This window comes from Salmo trutta, chromosome 16 (assembly GCF_901001165.1).
Source record: "Salmo trutta chromosome 16, fSalTru1.1, whole genome shotgun sequence".
NCBI classification, from domain to species: domain Eukaryota; kingdom Metazoa; phylum Chordata; class Actinopteri; order Salmoniformes; family Salmonidae; genus Salmo; species Salmo trutta.
Window position 1 is genome coordinate 46,750,254 of NC_042972.1, and position 19,857 is coordinate 46,770,110.

Below are 19,857 nucleotides of genomic sequence, written 5' to 3' on the forward strand. Positions count from 1 at the left end.
GTGGTTTCTTTGCAGCAATTTGACCATGAGGGCCAGATTCACACAGTCTCCTCTGAACAGTTAATGTTGAGATGTATCTGTTACTTAAACTCTGTGAAGATTTTATTTGGACTGCAATTTCTGAGGCTGGTAACTCTAATGAACTTATCCTCTGCAGCAGAGTTAACTCTGGGTCTTCCTTTCCTGTAGGGGTCCTCATGAGAGCCAGTTTCATCATAGCGGTTGATGGTTTTTGCGACTGCACTTGAAGAAACTTTCAAAGTTCTTGAAATTTTCAGGAATGGAATTTCAGGAAAATTTCTCTTTGCTTATTTGAGCTGTTCTTGCCATAATATGGACTTGGTCTTTTACCAAATAGGGCTATCTTCTGTATACCACCTCTACCTTGTCACAACACAACTGATTGACTCAAATGAGACCATTAACTACACAAATGCACTCTTACCACGCACACCTGTTAATTGAAATGTATTCCAGGTGACTACCTCATGAAGCTGGTTGAGAGAATGCCAAGAGTGTGCAAAGCTGTCATCAAGGCAAGGGGTGGCTACTTTGAAGAATCTCAAATATAACATATATTTTGATTTGTTTTATATTTTTGTCGTTAATACATGATTCCATATATGTTATTTAAAAGTTTTGATGTCTTCACTACTATTCCACAATGTAGAAATTGTAAAAAGAAAGAAAAAACCCTGGAATGAGTACTGTAGGTGTGTCCAAACTTTTGATGGCACTTTACATAATGTACTGCAGTGAGATGCAGCCTAAACTTACTTTAGGAATGACTGGAAGTCCTCAAATACCGCCTCGCATCCTGGCCACTTGCACACCCCGTGCCCATAGAGCGGGTGACTGTGGTGAGAGTGGTGATGGTCGTCTACCGTTGATCTGGAAGAGAAAGCCAGACTTGCATTAATGCCTGTGTGGAGGATGTCTTAATGGCTGATGATACAAAACTACACCATTTGAAGTGGAGGATGCTGATGGGTTTGGAGAGAATTCCCCTTGTGGTGTCTCAACACAAAAGCCTGTCTTTGTGTTGACCTTTGAACTGTGGGCAGTGTGAGCCTTGTGATCTATGCTTCCTCTCCGGCTGGATGTTGCGGCCCTCGTAGGGGCAGCCCTTGTGAGAGGGACACAATATGTCACTATTTAGTGTCAGTGATCCGAGTAGCAGCCCACTTTGATCCAGGCAGCCAGGGGTTCCCTGAGACACCCTGACCGCTGAGCGCCATTCCAGAACCCACCTGGAGGAACGGGCTGGCCAGTCCCACAACAAAAATCCATCTGCCAGCCTCCTGTCGTGCACAAACAGTAAACACCAAACACCCCCGTCTGCTCGCAAATGATTTACCGATCGACGGACGGACCAACCGATGTCAGAAGGGACCAAACACTCGCACAGCTGAGGAGAGGCTTACGGCTTCACAACATCTGCTGTAAATACCAGGATCGTCCCGAAAAACAAACTACACAACATCTTCCATATGGCAAGTCAAGTGGAAACACAGAGTATAACCAGAAACAGTACAACGCAGAGGCCTGCGCGTGTAGACGGTGTGTGTTAGCAAACAAGACAGTCTGCCATATGGACACAGGCACTGTACAAGTGTCAGCTACAAGAGTCTTGGGGACTGTCCTATATCGCTACCACCTGTGCTGCTAGTGGCTCTCTAGTCTAGCACACCACTGCTGCTTACGTAATGACCCATTCTGCAGGAGCTGAGAAGGGAGAGAGGACAAGGGAAGATTCATTAGGTCCAAATCCCCACAGTACCGTCGTTAGGCATTCAGTCTAACCACTATTGTCTGATTCATATGGATATGTTCGGTGTGAAAATTTGCTCTCCTAAGGATGACTGCTGAAAAGCCCTCTGCACAATTTAACCAATCCTAACACATACAACTATAGAAACAATCTTTCATTAAATATATATAAAATATAAAATCGGGGTGTGTGCCAATTTTGCAGGATTAAACTACGCCGTTGTTCAGATTAAAATCACATTTGTATAGATGTTGGTAAAGCTGTACCTCAAGAAGGAAATTTTAAGGGTCGTCACAGGTTTTTCTTGCATTATAATTACTTGCTTAAGAGTTCACATTGTTCAGAACATGTGATAATTGCATTACAATTAGGGAGCAGTGAAGCATTCATGAATGTGGTTAACAGTTTTCTCCCCTCAAAAGTCAGACATATAAAATGTAAAAAAATAAATCAATTATGAATTATGCATACGCATTAAGACCTCTGTTTTGATACAGCTAATAAATAGATGGTAGAAGATCTATTATAATGACTTTTTAACAAGGAAATGTGTGGACTGTTGAAAGTAGCGCTGATTTTTTATTTAAAGAGATCCTTTTTTAATTATTTCGGAGGAGGCACGTTGGTTAATTGTGTATTAATAAGATATTGAATTGTGGAATGGGTGCTGGGAGTCGGTGAGCACAGAGCTTGGAAGGAGCTGGCGGCAGAAGTGCCCTTTTAAACGGCAAATGACTAAACAGTGGTAAATGACAGAATTTACACCAAATGAGCTACATTAGTGTAATAGTTGAAGTTTGTGGGATTCTGTGGGGTTTCTCCCTATTGTGAGCTCATTCGGTACTACACGAGAATAAACAGCTCCTCATCTCTCTCTCTCTCTCTGATCCTGTGGTGGAGTTAAATGTGACTCGCACCCTGGGCAGGTCTGTTAGGATGCTATTATTGTCAGGCTGCCTTGCTGCCTGGGGGAAGAGAACTCTAATGATCTTGTAACAGCAATGAGGGAAACCGTGTCATCTGCTTCCTGCATAGAATAGGAACAAAAAGCTCCTCCACCTAGACAGAATGTGGCCAAATCTTCCAGGTGTTGCACTTTGTAAACACCAACACATAGGCCTACCATACTGCAGGCAAAAACACAAGCAGAGCACACCGTACACAATCAGTCTATTTCTGAGTAAGGTGCATTAGGTCATCAACAAGGTCATACAGTACACTGGGGCAGTCAGTCTATTGCTACCAAACAGAAAGAGGATTGATGTGTCTACCAAGCTGGGTCAGAGTCTGGATGTGGTCTGTCTGTACAGCCAGTCACAATAAGGTCTATCATCTCTCAGAGTGAGTATCGATGACTGCCCCAACTCTACTCTCTCATATCTCCTGCCACTCAAGGGTTTACCCCTAAATGATTTAATTATCATTTTCCGGGTGTAAGACAAATTAAAGGCGAGAGAGGGGAGTGTCGTGCCAAATCAGATTATTTATCTCCTTAACAGATTGCTGAGCTGAAGTCCCTGAGCTGTGGTTACTGATGGTTGCTGGGAAGTAAGTGGGCCAAATGCTTTGTAAGGAGGATGCTCTCCCTCGCTCTCTCTTTCTCCACATCTCACTCTCTCTCTCTCTCTCTCTCTCTCTTTCTCCACATCTCTCTCGCTCTCTCTCCATCTCTCTCTCTCTTGCACAAAGTGAGTGCAGTAAAAGGAATGGGGAATTGATGTCAGGTACAGATAGGATACATTGCATTTAAATAAGCAAATCATTGAACAAAGAGACCTGGCTCACTGGGGTATTTCTCTCCTCACATCCCAAAGCTCGGACCAGTATGACTAACTGACAGGGCCTTCACCATGTTGGGGCATATTCAGTCCGGATCCCTGTCTGTCCTGCTACGAGTGAGGGCTCTTGGAGGCTGATAAAAGTGGGAACAACGTCTCGTCTCTGCAGTGATTGAATTTCTCCTCCTTCCTTAAGACGGAAGTTAAAAGACCTGTGAATGATGCCTGTGGATGCACTTAAGGTTTTAGTTGCAGGCGTCGCTGTGCCTGGGAAGATTTTATATGACACATGAAACTAACTACATGGTACTTAGGGCTTGCTGTAAACTAATCTGAGCCCGGCCGGGAAAATAGGTCCATCAGAGTGGCTTGTTTCTGTTGCATGACAAAAAGACTTGCAAAACCACATCAATTAAAAGTTCATTACGTTCAGCACTGGGAGGATGAGTGGATGCTCTCTATTTACACCAAGTCCAGGTCATTATCTAAAACCTGATTATTCAAATCCCTGGATTATAACACAGACGTCTCTTATAGCTTTGTATGGAATAATCATGCCTAATAATATTTCAGATGTTTTATTTTTTTTGCCAAGGATTCTGATTAGAATGGAGTCTGCATCATCAAAAGAGATGAATAAGGCTCTTGATAGTTGTATGATTTAAGCACGTGAAAATGAACACAGGCAAGGATTATTGGTTGTATGAATCTAAATTGGCATCATACAGTGTTTAATAGGGATTTTTTTTTTTAATTCTCATTTATATCAGTCATCTATATTTGAAAACCGCGTTTGGAAACGTTGTGTTGCCCTCCACAGCACAGAACAGAGAGACGGCTGAGAAATCACCTGCTTGGGATTCTGACAGATCTAAGATACTCTGTGAATATTCAACCCCAGACTGCCTTCTTCACTGGAGCGTGTGTTAAACTGCTGTTGACGTCTTCTTTAATCTCTGACAGGGAGCGCAAGGCATCGGAGGCAGCCTCTCATGCACGTCTTCTCCAATGTTTCAGCTGGGACTTGTTGTTTGGTCATATCTGAAGCAGGTGATGAAGCGAGCGTGTCAATATCCTCAACCTCTGATTAATCTTCAGCCACAGAGGCTAGAGCTCAGACTGACTAATTGAGCAGATTGAATGCTGTCTGCCCTGAGCTAGGAGAGGTGTCTGGGGCTTGCTGTGTTGTGTTGTGCTGTGTTGTGTTGTGTTGTACGTGGCTGGGACAGTGTGTGAAAAGGATAGAGGTGGATCTATCATTTTTTTCATGTAATGTCTCAGTGAAATGTGGACATTCTGTGAGACCTCATAGTCAAAACGTACAAAAGCAGTGTCAAAATACTGACGTCACACCACTTGACCTAAAATGTCTCACATTATATTGAAACAAACGCATGTGATGAACTAGTATCGCGTAACCAGTGAAACATAGAGCATTTATGTCCTTTCCAAATAAGGCATTCCAAGTTAAGCTTTTGCTGAGTAAGATAGTCAGTTACTCAGCCAGGTTCTCCATGCAGGCCTGTATCTCCCCACTACTACCGTAGAGGACTATCTATCTGCCTGTCTGTGTTTGAACCCCTCTCCATCTCCCAAGGCCAGATGGTTTAGAGTGCTAAACGTGTTTTCATCTGCATTGCTTTCATAATGACACATAGGTTTTGATCAGTGAAACAAGTCAGATGTTGTGCAGTGAGCTCATGGCGCCTGGAGGCTCCTCACCAGCAATTCAGAGATCAGCGCCTCAGTGCAAGAAAACAAGTCAACGTGTTGGATGCCAAATTAATTCCTTCCTTAAAGACACAGAGGCTCAGGGAAACCTACAAATATCCCGTCAAGTCACCAACGAAAAGAGGGTTTGCCTGACGTCAATCTTACATCAGATCAACACCGTTTTCAAATATTGATAGTGTATTTTGTACATCATTTAATAATAAACGGTCTCTGTTTGACACATATTCCAATTAAAGTTAGAATGTGTTTTTTATTTAGTTATGTAATGTACATGATGATAATGATTATTTAACTAAAGAATACAGTACATCAGTGTGAATTGCTCGGCTTCAATATGCTCTGAACGCCACACCTATAGAAGGCTAGCTGTCTCTTGTATTGTGTTGGGAAATTGCAATATGTTTTCACATAGTGTCAGAAACGTCACAATCCGGAGGGAAAGCAAAGGTTGCTGGGTGTGTGTTTTTCTGTTGTTGAGAGGACGTTGGTAATTTGAATTTTATTTAACCAAACGGAGCCCTGCAAGTCACAGCTGCAGTTTCCTAAGTGCAACTGAAATAACAGCACCCTTGACCCTCTAATTAATAGTGTGCTGATCCCATTTTCATTACTGCAATCTAAACTCGAAATCATTCCCTCGCTCCCAGGTGTTTCATTGCAATCCCCAACTGGATTCCGAAACACAGAACAAGCCTGCGTCTTAATGAAAATAGGAAGGTACTTACAAACTATAAATTAATATTCATCTGTGGGCAAAGCCCTATGGGAACATGTCCATCAACTTAGGCCCCTTCAAGGAATTGCAGTTCTTAAATGGGGACTATGTAGGCCTCCTGTTTTCTTTAGTCAAAGATGACAGTAAAGAGAATGTCACACATAATGAGTTCCAGTTAGATTTTTTTTCATAAAGTAGAAAGGACATATGTATGCCTAGTTGTACCCCAGTTTAGAAAAAGAGGTCAGATTGTTGCGAATATCATAATCTGTGGTATATTTAATGATAAATCAATGAGCTCATAAGCAACACATTCAGTCACAACCCATTCCCTGGAAATAAATGCTATTGTGCCCAGCATGTTCCACGGAAGCTGTTAGCTCGGATGGAAGAGGAAGCCAGCCAGCCAGCGAGAGAGAGAGAGAGAGAGAGAGAGAGAGAGAGAGAGAGAGAGAGAGAGAGACTCACCCTTCTCTCTTCAGAGAGTGGCTCATGTACTGTCCGTTGGTGGAGGCGTGTTGGTTGAGGAGGGAGTTCTTGGGGGGTTGTGGCGAGGACAGGTCCAGGCCACGGTGGCTATTGTTGCTGCTGCTGTTCTCTTCCTTCACGTTCGTCACCTCCTTCCACAGCTGCTGAAGCTCCGCTGGAATCATGCCTGAAACAAACAAATTGGATAACTAAATCAATTAGCAGCTAATCCAACTCTCTTCATCACATAATTAAATCAAAGGGTCTGTAAACAAAGCCAAGTATTAATTAAAAAATATTCCACTACAGGGTAATACACTGAGAGCGCTTGCTCCCCCCTGCTCTCTCCCTGTGATCTGAAGCGTGTTCGTATACACAAATCCCTGGCATTCACACGCATTTCATGCCCACAGTAAATAATTAACATCCAGACAAGGCATGAAATCTGAATAATCACCATCATTTCCCCAACAAGAGGAGAGGCAGAACACACACAAAAAGTTTACAATAGCAACGTTACAACCAAAACAGCCCACGCCACCCCACCTTCTACAGAAACAGGACCCTGGGGTAATATCCTCAAAAGCGCATTAATGTGCAAAATACTTAAAGCTCAGCACCGCCTCCAACTGACACAGAAGACTTAAACCTCGTTTAACAAGTCAAGCACACTGCATCTCACACAGCAGCCTTAGAAAGAAAAGGAAAAAATCCCTTGAAGACGAGACATTTTCGTGTGTTGGAACACATACACTGAGAGAGCATGTTGTCTCCCCTGCTGACTGACAGCGATCCTGACACCCTCAGATTGGGGAGGAGGAAGGATAATGCTGTGTCTGTACACCATCTCTAAGAGAACCCAGCCATTGTTCGCACACAATGTATATGTGTATGTGTCCGTATGTACAGTGTCTGTTACCACTGTGCCAGAGAAGCCTGCTTTCATTTGACATAAATGAGGCAAAAGCTGATAAGAAGAAAAATAAAAAAATCCCCCCCGTGAGGGTATGTTCTCTAGCCATTTGTATTGTCATATTAACTCATATTTTTTTTTATAGCATATTGAAAGATCCACTGTGGGAATGTGTGCACATTTGTATTGGGTATTCAGATCTGTCCTTAAATGATTCACATGTTTAAAACATACTGAAATACCCTTTGGATATGCTGTGAATTCAACTGGATGTTCAAGACCACTCGTTTAACATTACAATTAATTAAATCCATTCTCAAAATGAGCAATGGCAAATGAAAGATGATTTGCACATGCTTATCTCGGATGGGTTTATATTCTCCGGATTTCCCCCCTTTTTAATCACTCCCTCTATAGATACCAGAAGTGGCCCTTTCAAGCGCCAGATCGTAATACAAAATGCTTAGTCTTAATTTATTCCTGTTGTGGAAAATAACTGTGAAGTGAAGATCTCAATACGATCAGCAAAAATATTTTTAATTTGATAAGCTACTGAAGATTTTAATTATGCTCGTAATGGAGAACATTGGCCTAATGAGGCGAAGGACTCTGGAGAGACGCAGGGGCTAAGAACTGTGAAATGAGTCTGATAGGATTGCTGTAAATTCACACTAGATCGTTTGCATATCAAAGAGCAGGAAATGATTGCAGGACAAATCAATAACCTTTCCACGTTCCAAAGAGTGTCTTCCTCATTCTAATATTTTAACACGCTCTCCTATATTCTGCCTGGCCTGTATTCTCTCTCTCTCTCTCACTCACTCTCTCTCACTCTCTCTTATTCTTTGATGTACCTTAATCAAAGGACACAGCCCTGACAGACAAAACATGCCAAATGTTCCTGTTTGCACAAAAGCATGCTAATCCTTCGGTTGTTGCTTCTCACTTGTCTTATTAAGGTCTCATTGTTGTTTTGATGGTGGGAATGATCCTTGAAGGGAAAGTTTTCCATGATGATGATTTGTCTGGATGGGGAAGGTCACTGGTAGAGTGAGTGTCCTGTGCTTCAACAGTGGGAACAATCATTTTCCCCCCACTTGGTGCCCAGTGACAGTGGGTGATGTATTTTTAGCCTGTGTGGCTGACAGGGTGGCCCACTATCCCTCAATTACCAGCCAGTCCTGGTGACCCCGACACCACTGTTTACTCAGATGAAACAGGTCCCATAGACTCCTCTGATGAGAGGGGTAACGGACTGGGACCAAGCTGTCTCCTTCCTAACGTACCCCCTTATTTCTCTCCCTCGCTATCCCCTGGTCCCATGTCCTTCTGTTATTAAACTACCTTGTCCTCATTGCATCTCTTGAAACCGAGGGTTGTTCATGATGACACCATAAATGACAATAAAATGTAATGCTATGAAAATCTCAAACAGTATTGTATTCTATGTTTGGACAAATGGCATTCTATTTTTCCTGAGAAGGCAGCATCTGATTTCTATGGTAGACATAGGAACACTGATCTCTAAATCCTTTTTTGTATCCCCAGTCCGTCCATTTTAAAAATGCAGGATTGGTTTATCCTCCATTTTTCAACAATGCTATTCCACTCATTATAGGTTGGAAATACAGACAAGCACTTTAAAAAATGTATGTTGTTGGGACACTTGATTGATCACCGGCCTGGCAACTCAATTTTACCTCTGCAGGTAGCTCTGGCATCCAGACAGGCCGAGCTCTTCAACCTTTTCCTGTCCTTGTACCTCCGTACCCAGGTGACCATGTTCAAGCAAGCAGAAAGTTGATTTAACGTTCATAATGACATCAGTTGCAGGCCATCATCCACAGAATAAAAAATAGCCCCTATCCTCTGGGCTCTTTCAACTCTGCTGTTGCTTTCCACACAGAGCCAATACCATGGGGGGACGGTGACACCGCTATTAGTTTATTGCTCCATCAGGCGGAGACCTCTGGTGCACCCCTGTTTATGTTCCTGTAATCACTGGCCTAGTGATATGCACCCCTTAGGCCTAAAATATGTTACCTCCTAATGCTGTAGGAACTATTACCAGTGTCGCGCTGCTGGCCAAATCAATCACTGACTGGGGGAGCGTATTACCTACCGCTGTCCCTGATGTGCCGCTGCTGCACTAAGAGCAGCTTCATGCTTCGCCACATTCTTTGCTTTCATATTACCGACAAATTTGTCCTGTCACTGTCCCATTGCCCTCTCTTGGACAACTTAACTGATGTTCTCCAGTGATGAGAGTTCAGTCTGTTACATCGCCGCCTGGGAGGCCACAGGGCCTCAGAATACACTTTAGCCAATCAGGGCAGGCGCAGAGAGGGGCAAGCAGCGATACACGCGCACACGCACACACACACACCTGGTAGCTGCACCTGGGAGAACAGAGCGGAGCGAACATTGCCGTCTCACTCGTGCTCCACAGGTCAAGAGGAGAGGCTTTTGGGGGAAGGAGGGGAGGCCAGCGCTGGATCAAATGTATATTTATGGGAGTTATATCCTCCCCAAACACATTATTGTAATTTATAACAGATACTGTCTGACCGCTTCCAAGACTTTGAACATTAATGTCAAAAGAATTTACCGCGAGAGAAACAAATGAAGGTTCAGATAAAGAGAACAACTGATTGTCTTCCAAATAGCACTCTTCAAGCTTCGACTCATTTACTTCCTTCACAGTTTGGTATTAAATGATAACTCAATGTAATTCTTCATGTCAATTTGTAATGAAAATGTTTTATACTGTCTCAATCAACAATTCCAGTAAGGATCAGACAAAACAACACAAATAAAACAAACCATGTTATACATGGTACATTTTTTCAAAGTATAAATTACACGCCTACAGGGCTGTTCAAATGCTTTTTGTGAAGTGTATAATCTCAGATCACCATGAACACATATGTGAGAGCACAATACAATTATGATGTCATGAGAGATTGAATTTTTCAAATCATTTGATTTTGATATCTGAATTTTGAATCAAGGGGAATAAGGCTGATCTGTCTGATCGTGGCCTCAGTGTATAAAAGTCATCCTAACTCATCGCCTCGGTCCAAACGCATTAACACCTTGGTCGCAAAACTCATCATTAGTGTTGCAGTGATGCTAACTACTTGCTGAATATTGTAGATTAGATCTCAGCTCCGTAGGTCTTGGCTACTGATGCGTGAAAGAGTTTATTGACGTGAAAAAGAGAAAGGTCATCAATAACTTCAAACATTCAAGCAGAACTTACGTAGAATAGGAAGGGAAGCTCAACAAGACGTTAAGTGTTTCAACAGCTGTCTTCCATAGAGTTAACCACCAGTGGTTTCCAAGGGCAGCCTAACCAAGTTCCACTCAGTAAAATACTGAAATGAACCAACTGTGCGGTAAGGTTCAATTCCTCATTTCAGTTTGTATAAATAATAACAAAGAGAAACGATACTGCATTTGTATCTGAAACTGTCATCTGACGAAATAGGCTGAACAAACAGAGTGTATGGTTACTGTATCCTGTTTGAGACGGCCTTAGAGGTATTTGATGACACTACGCGTAAGCAAAGAGTCAACAGGATGTCCAGTAACTGTTGCGCAATTCCATAAAGAACAGCAAGCTGCCATATCGTCAGGGCAAGACTTTACTCACAGGGCGTGTGTTTGCCAGATATCCGACACGAGGTCATTCATAAACGTACGCTAAGAGCACATTGGTGGTCCCCGCCTGTGCCTATGGCAATCATCTGCCAGTGGATGAGTGATTCCATACAGTCCAAACAATAACATGACTGAACAAACCCTGATTTGGTTTGCTTATTACCTAAGCTCCCCCCACCCTTCCCATTTTATGGCCTTATCTTGTTATTTCAAAACTGTTTGTCTTAGTGTGGAATGAATAGTCTATGTCATGTTCCAAAACGCTATGAATGAGTCTTTGTCATAGGGCTGCTCCTTAAGAAAATATGAATAAACAAATTAAGAAATAAACTTCCTGGCTTAACAACAAGTATTGACTCACACCACCATACCCTTATGGGAGATTTCACAATAAGAGGTTCGGTGGCAGTTTAGTAACAATGGTTCCACTAGGTCAACACCCAGTATGATGATGCCATTCTAAGAGAAAGGTATGAATGGAGAGTCAAGAGACAGGCTGAAGGAGAGGGGGAACCTATACACCATGATAGTCACACGGGAGGAACACAAGGGGGGGGGGGGAGGTGGGAAACACTTGTAACAAGAGTTGTATACTGAGAGTTGTTTTTTCAACATAGTTAATCAGCTTCTACCCCCAAACCATAAGACTGCTGAGAAATTAATCAAATGGCCACCGGACTATTACACTGACCTCCCCCCTACATTTGTTTTGTACACTGCTGCTACTCGCTGTTAATTATCTATGCATAGTCACTTCACCCCTACCTACATGTACAGATTACCTCAACTAACCTGTACCCCTGCACACTGACTCGGTACCGGTACCCCCTGTATATAGCCTCATTATTATTATTGTGTTACTTTTAATTATTATTATTTTAACTTTAGTTAATTTTACTTTAGTTAATATTTAATAGTAAATATTTTACTTCTTGAACTGCACTGTTGGTTAAGGGCTTGTAAGTAAGCATTTCACGGTAAGGTCTACACGTTTTTATTTCGCCGCATGTGGCAAATAAAGTTCGATTTGATACTGTAGTCAAGGCAGATTTAGTATGATATTTCGTTGGAGTAAAGTGCGTCTAGGGTATTTTAGCGTTTGTGTGTTTGTGGGGGGGAATGCGCTGGGGCAGGTGTAGTCCCCTGTGTGGAGGTGTGCTGTACAGTACAGTAGAGTAGAACACTGACCCTGAGTGAGCGAGTGCAGGGGCAAGGTGGTCTGTCCAGGCTGGATGGTGAGCAGGCCTTGTCTCTGGAGGTTGAGCAGGTGCTGCTGCTGGAGCTGTTGGACCTGCATGAGCTGCTGCTGGAAGGCCAATCGCTGGGCCTGCTGCTGCTGCTGAGGAATACACACACACACACAGAGACACACCATGAGCAAACACACAAACAGGACATGCATGCCCCAGAGCAAACAAAAAGTACATTATATTCATACGGTTTTGGACTGTACATATTGATTGAACACAGAAGCATGCAAATTCTAGAGTGTGTTCAAATATAGGGTAGGCATATGATCCAGTGGACAAACACATGCTGATCATATAGGGCATCCGGTATGCCTGAACACTTGTGTGCTTTTGCACACGTTATGTTCTCTCAAACAGGATACAGTATGTTTGCTCACACGAAAACACACACCTTCCCTCAAACACACACACACACACACACACACTCCCAATCGAACCACACCACATACACACTCGCACATTCAACACACTATGTAGGTTTGTCTGTGCACACTTAAGACAGGTACAGTATGCATCCCTCTCCCTTTTAATTAACGAGGAGTCAGGAGGCAAATGACAAACAATGAAACAACATAGTTAATCATTCATAATAAGAGCCACAGGATTTTAATTACACCCATTCATAATTCAGCAAACAACGTGTGACTAAATCAAAGTGTTTAATAGCCACACCGGCTAGTCTCACAACTCTCTCAGGCGCGGCACTGAGCTTGAGGAGGGGTTTCTTCCCCCCCCAGTGCAGCAAGTTGATTTGAATCATAGAGCGAGTGAAGAACATCTTTGTTCATCTTTTAGGACTATGACTACATATAACATTCTGGGAAAGTCAGAGACTATTTTTCCTCGGTCTAGAAAGTGAAAGGTGTAAAGGGAGGGAGTAGAGAGAGAGAGAGAGCGAGAGAGCGAGAGAGAGAGAGAGAGAGTGAGAGAGAGAGAGAGAAAGAGAGATGTGGTATAGAGTGGTGTAGAACAATAAATAGAAGGAAATGATCTAATATCCCTAATCTTCTTTGAATCAAAACAAATGGGGAGATGTTTAGATAACAGAGGAGGGGAGAGACTGGACATTTAACCCTACCATTAACCCCAGGCTCAGCTTCACCATCGAAATATGGATCATTATTCCTTAAACAACAACTGGAGATAACGATCAATCAAGACAAAGCTCACCTTGTTATTTTTTCTCGGACAGATAAGGACAGCCAAACCAAATAAGCCTGGGAGAGGGCAGGATATTAGGCTGTATATGAGTATACAAGGCCAATTGTCAAGGGGGGTGGGGGGCATTAAAAGCAACCCGGGCTGCCAAGCTGTGCACCACACCCTGTTACCAAACACAGGATACACCACTTTGTTTACGTCTCACAATTGAGTGCATACAAAAAAAGGCCTTGGTGCAACGCTGCCGTCAGGTCACCGGTCTGCGACTCAGAAACCGCTGAAATAGCCTGATAAAATGCCCCCATCCCCCCCCCCACCCCCGTCCCGGTCTGCCTGTCAAAGGTCTACCGGGCTTCCTTTCCCCTCCCCTCCCCTCCCCACGCCCAGCCTCTGCTACACAGCTCAGTAGAAATAAAGGCCTGAACACACACAGTACTGTACACTACACTGGTCTGACGTGGAGAGGCCTTCTCATTACGTTAGTCTGATCAGGATTATGTCCTGTCATATTCATGGACTAGCATTTAAGCATGGGCTCGGTGAGAGGGTGTATTCATGAACACCTATTTCTATGGTTTATGTTCTAAACTATACGGAGCCTATTTGATGAAGAGCTCACTGAGGTTTCAGTGTAATTAATTAGTGATTCAGCTGGCGTGTGATTCTTCCCATCTTCCCTTTTTCATTTTTATGGGTGTTCCTTTTTCACTACAGTGTAAGAAGTTTCTCGCGTCTTCAATAGGACTCTTCTCTGTACTGTAGCTCCCGTCTGTCTGACAGCATAAGACAAAGATGCTAATGGTACTACGGGGGCGGGAGTTCACAGAGAACAATGTCTTTCATCAGTGCCCTAAATAAATATAGGGTGGCTTTTAAAAATGGGAGAAATTAAATGAATTTAACTCGCGCCCCATCAGATTTCTTTCTTGTGGTCTCATCAGCTGACAGCAGCTCCTGTGCTCTCCCAGCGTGCAGACACATTAAAACCCCCCGGCTCAATAGACCAAATAAGAGGTTAACAAGAAGTGGCACGAGGGAGAGAAAAATACAGGCCCTGACAATTGATACAGAGTGGCAGTGGCAGCCCTTTATTGTCAAGCTTCAAATATAAAGTTAAAGATCTTTGAAAAACTAAATTTTGATGTCTTTAAAATAAAAGAGGCACAAAGCAACAACAGGGGGTTATTGTCTGCCAGCCACGGGGGAGTCGCGGCGCAATTCTTATTCTGTGTTTTGATGGCTGCAGCAGCTAGAAATGCGATTGGAGGGGGGGGCAACACATCGGAGAGCAGAAGGAGAGCCTCTCGAGGCTGCATCCATTTCCTGTGATCATACATAACACGCTTCAAAAGTTTTTTTGTTTTTTTTGACTCCGTTCAGCTGATCAATTACACCTCCTTCTGACTAGCACCCCCTCCCTCTCCACCCGCCCAGTTCGAGTCATGTGTACATCAGATGCGACTTGGTGACAGGCACTATCTGAGGAGCTCTGCTGTCACGTTGATTTATGGGAGCATCACACCACAACTTGTCCAAACTGAAGCCTGCAGTTCATTAATTAGAGAGCTGGGACTTTGAAGTCGGTACCTCAGACAGTGTGTGTGTGTGTGTGTGTGTGTGTGTGTGTGTGTGTGTGTGTGTGTGTGTGAGTGAGCGTGTGTGTTTGTTCATTCACGTTTGTGCTCGAGCGTGCGTGTGTTTTTAACATTTGGCTTAATTTAGATCCTTTTTCTTTACCCTCCCCGAACGTGGCTCTCAGAAGGGAAAAGGGAGAAAATTCCTTGATTGTCTGAATTTCTTTTGACCGCACAATAATCATTCCTTTGTCCAGAGTGATGCCTGTATCCGCGAGTCATTAACACGCATTGAGCCACCGCTGATGAGCCAGGGGAAAAAAGAGAGCGTGGGCAACAAGGCTGGGAGCGGTTCCCTGCACTGATATCTCACAACTACATGCATTCGCTCCAATCGCTGTTTCCATGCTAATTACCAAGGAAGCTTTTCCGATTTATAGGCCCTTTCTTTTCCCCTTCCTTTTGATTATTGGCTACAAGGGGGCTCATATGAAGGGCACACTTTGTTGTAGGACACTTGTTTACTCGAGAGAGAGAGAAAAGAAGAAAAGAAAAAAACTGCACAAACATTACTTTCACTGCCTGAGCAGCAGTACGAGCCCCAGTCCCTGGAAGGAGAGGAATCATCACTATACTTAGTTTATAAAGTTATTACTGGTATTGACCCAGAGAGCCTGACATGCTAATCAGAAGCATGAGTGATTATTTTGCTGTATTTCTTCTTCTTCTTCTTCTTAAAAACCACAGCCTCTGAACAGATGGCGAGAACAAATGCCTTCCATGCTCTGCGCTTTTCTGAGACTCTTACTGCCGGAGCACCATGTGAGTTGAGTTTAGCGGTGGTGCTGATGGTGATGACGTCAGCGTAGTGAGCCTACCTCTTTACTCTGCGTGCCCGCATGCTGCTGCTGGAGGAGCTGGAGGTGGAGCTGTTCCTGCTGCTTCTTGTAGAACTCTTGGAGTTGCTGCTGAAAAAGACATGGGAGCTACGTCTGAGTGAGAGTTAACAAAGAAATCAATCCATCAGGCCCACTGCTAAACTCAGCAGTGGGCCGTGGGATACTTTCAACACTCTGGCTGTTCTCTATTTGGTACAGTCTCATGTTCAGAGGGAATGCTAGTGCCCTGTCGATCTTTCCCTTTTCAATGGTAGTTGGTGTGGGGATGTTGATGTGTTCTATGTACTGTGTGTGTGTGTGTGTGTGTGTGTGTGTGTGTGTGTGTGTGTGTCCTATGCGTTCACCTGTTGTAACATGAGGGCCTGCTGCTGTTGCAGGAGCACCTGGAGCTGCTGAGGGCTCAGCACCTGCTGCTGGAGGATCTGCTGCATCCGCTGGGGAGTTATTACCTGGGGTGTCATCATAGCCACTGAGACTGGAACCTAGAAGAGATGCACAGAGGAGACATTAAGGACAGATCAGTCACTAACCTGGTCTATGAGAGAGACAGTGGTACAGCAAAAGACAGACATGGCCAGGACACATGCTTTATAGGATTAGATGACAACAGCAAAGAAAGGGAACTGGAGGACAAGCTTGTCACTAGTTAACACAGCCACAAAGTCAAAATGATGTCTAAACCCCGCCTATTGCTACAATTTCTATTCTTAAATACTGCTAACCTTATGCCTAAGCACAAACGTAAATTAAATGTTAGAATTTTTATGATGTAGCCATTTTGACTTTGTGGCTATGGTAACTAGGGACAACAGCACAACAAGCGGAGATGGTAAAGACTACAGCAGGTCAACCAGACTAATTGTCAGGGGCTAGACACACTGCAACAGCTACTCAAAAGAGACAGCTAAGGATGGCCCAGCCACTCAACCCCTCTGGTCTGTACTGGATAAATCACCAGGAGTGTCATCACAGCTAGAGATGCTACACCCCCTGAGCTGTAATGACACGTGACAGCCAGGCCTGCAGTAAAGCCTGTGGAGAATCTACTACAGGCTCTGACCTTGAGCATCACAGCCCTCTCCAGAAACACACACCTAGCACACGGCTGTCCAGCGGTTGATTGCTTCTGTTTTGATGCTTTCTCAAGCTGATCATTTGGGGTGATCTGCAAACAGCAGAACATGCAAAGATAGGCCCCCCCACTGTAGGCTACAATACATATCTTTTGTACATACGAGAGCATTTCATTAGAATATTGTCAACAGCAATTTCTTTAACGTACAAATAAAAAAGCTGGCGCCATGCCTCGAGGAGGGCTCACTCTGACACGGGCCCTTAACTAACTCCAACAAAAAGGTGTGAGTGGATGACTCTTCAAAACAAGTGATTTGTTATGACAATGAGTGAGCCCCACAGTTGTCAGGCTGCCTTAATTGCTCCGGTGGCATTGTGACTTCCCAGAGTGTCTGGATGCTGCCACTCATTGCTATGATGTGCGATACCATTAAAAGCCCCTTTCGCTGACATTTTAGTGACAAACAGCTACCGAGATATATTTAATAGCGTCTCACATTTGCAACTGTTAACATGCCGCTCGGTGTGTGTGTGTGTGTGTGTGTGTGTGTGTGTGTGTGTGTGTGATTGTGTGGTAAAACTGTGCTCTGCGTCTCTGAGGCTAATGTCGCCCGGCTGATAGAGCGGACATTAGGGGTGACAGTCTGTCTTCGCCAAGGTTACCCAAATTGTACCGCGTCCTCATTGCTAATGACGGCCCTTTGAATTTTTCATGCATCTCTGAATGTAATGTAGCTGTTTAGAATCTATCTAGCAGGTGGGGTGTTCTCTGACACCTGCATGCATATCACCTTATTCCTTTTCCACATTGGAACATAAAACAAAACCAAAACGGGTCATAATGAGCAGCTTGTACTCCCACGGTGCTGGAAAGGGCAATAGTGTTAAACAGGACACTGGCGCTGACGCTCTCTGTAAACTTCTTTGAGAGGTGCTCCGCGCTGCGTTACGCGATTAGAGTCGTTTTGTCCTCCTGTAGGGGAAACTCGAGGAGGTTTTGCTCCACCCAAGACCCAATGCACTTAACATTTCTCATTTTCAATGCGAAGCGGTGAGAGGATGAAAATGCAATATTAATTCCTCCTGTATTACGTCTTAATATGCAGTTCAGCTTGACTTTTTCATATGGCTTGTCCTGTCATTTGCATAGCCAAGGCTCCCGTTCCTAATTTCACAGTCATTATACACTGATGTCCTTTTTTTCTCAGCATCACTAATTTTGATGAACTATTTTGAAGGTCAACCAGGCAGCGTGTCTCGCTACAGTATAAGCTCTCTACGTGATGCGATAGATATAGACCTGCCGTAAAAAAAAAAAAAAAAAAAAAAAAAAAAGAGCCTCAGCACCACTGACAATTACCTCACACACCAAGGATAAATAATAATGGCTCTTCTTTGATGTTTTATATTAAATTACATGAGGGAAACGATCTACTTTAGATTTGACATGCTCTACTTTACGGGCAGTAAACGTAGCCAGGGTTATTTTCACATGTATTTAACCGTTTTTATTATGCATCTTCAATAGTACATGTTTTATAGAGTCTAACGTAGAGATCCAGTGTAGAGAAATAGAATTAACACAATATTTTAAACACTTTCACACTTAACTGACAATTCCATTACAAATTGCATTGGAATTTCATTCAATTCATTTCATATTTCCAAAAAAAAAAAATTACACCTTGAGCAACACATCCTCTGGTTCAGGAAGCTCCACACCTCTCCCTGTCATGATCGCGGGGTCTGGTTCAGGAAGCTCCACACCTCTCCCTGTCATGATCGCGGGGTCTGGTTCAGGAAGCTCCACACCTCCCCCTGTCATGATCGCGGGGTCTGGTTCAGGAAGCTCCACACCTCCCCCTGTCATGATCGCGGGGTCTGGTTCAGGAAGCTCCACACCTCTCCCTGTCATGATCACGGGGTCTGGTTCAGGAAGCTCCACACCTCTCCCTGTCATGATCGCGGGGTCTGGTTCAGGAAGCTCCACACCTCTCCCTGTCATGATCGCCGGGTCTGGTTCAGGAAGCTCCACCCCTCTCCCTGTCATGATCGCCGGGTCTGGTTCAGGAAGCTCCACACCTCTCCCTGTCATGATCGCGGGTTCTGGTTCAGGAAGCTCCACCCCTCTCCCTGTCATGATCGCGGGTTCTGGTTCAGGAAGCTCCACACCTCTCCCTGTCATGATCGCGGGGTCTGGTTCAGGAAGCTCCACACCTCTCCCTGTCATGATCGCGGGGTCTGGTTCAGGAAGCTCCACACCTCTCCCAGTCATGATCGCGGGGTCTGGTTCACTGTAACTACTGCTAGACACCCATAGACGGCAGGCAGAGCCCCGGCAAGAGGCTATTACAGCTAACATTTTATTACCCATTACTACTGAGGTCATTAGCAGCGAGAGGGATTGTACGGTTCTTAACCTATTGATCATTGTAACTACTACCATTTAATCCTGTGTTGAACGAGTGAAAATCTGCCTAAGACAGGCAGCTATTGAGGAGAAGGGTGGGAGGGAGCACTTTAAGTGAAAAATATGGCCCTGGCTGGTGTATCATGCCTATTTAACGCAAACACGGGACGCCAGTCTCCATTTAGAACACTCTCCATATGGCACACTCCCTTATCTCTGGTTAACATCAGGACCCCAGATGATTCAAAGAAATATATGTACATATAAAGAGAGTCTGAGGGACAATTCTCTGTCGGTCTGGTTAATTCATAGAGGATAGGAGAGTTTATAGGAGAGTTTCTTTGAGCAGCTACTTGTACACCAATATGCGGGTGTGAAAAAGAGGACATTCTGGGCATGCCAGAAATAGATGACGTTTATGGATTTCAGTAAGGTGTGGCGCTCTCC

The 19,857-nt window shown here is 44.0% G+C and overlaps 1 protein-coding gene across 15 annotated transcripts in view; it reads right to left on the reverse strand.

Moving 5' to 3' along the window:
• The window catches only part of LOC115150870 (forkhead box protein P1-B), a 203,327-nt gene that overhangs the window by 23,121 nt on the left and 160,349 nt on the right, over positions 1-19,857 (reverse strand). For 11 of the 15 annotated variants that reach the window (XM_029694634.1, XM_029694633.1, XM_029694632.1 and 8 more), the window contains 5 exons: positions 16,271-16,408; positions 15,906-15,995; positions 12,231-12,381; positions 6,467-6,653; positions 778-891 (listed from right to left, as the gene is read on the reverse strand). In XM_029694634.1, the coding sequence (XP_029550494.1) occupies positions 778-891; positions 6,467-6,653; positions 12,231-12,381; positions 15,906-15,995; positions 16,271-16,408 (680 nt within the window). The remainder of the gene's footprint in view (positions 1-777; positions 892-6,466; positions 6,654-12,230; positions 12,382-15,905; positions 15,996-16,270; positions 16,409-19,857) is intronic. The other 4 variants (XM_029694640.1, XM_029694644.1, XM_029694641.1 and 1 more) reach the window with 3 other exon arrangements.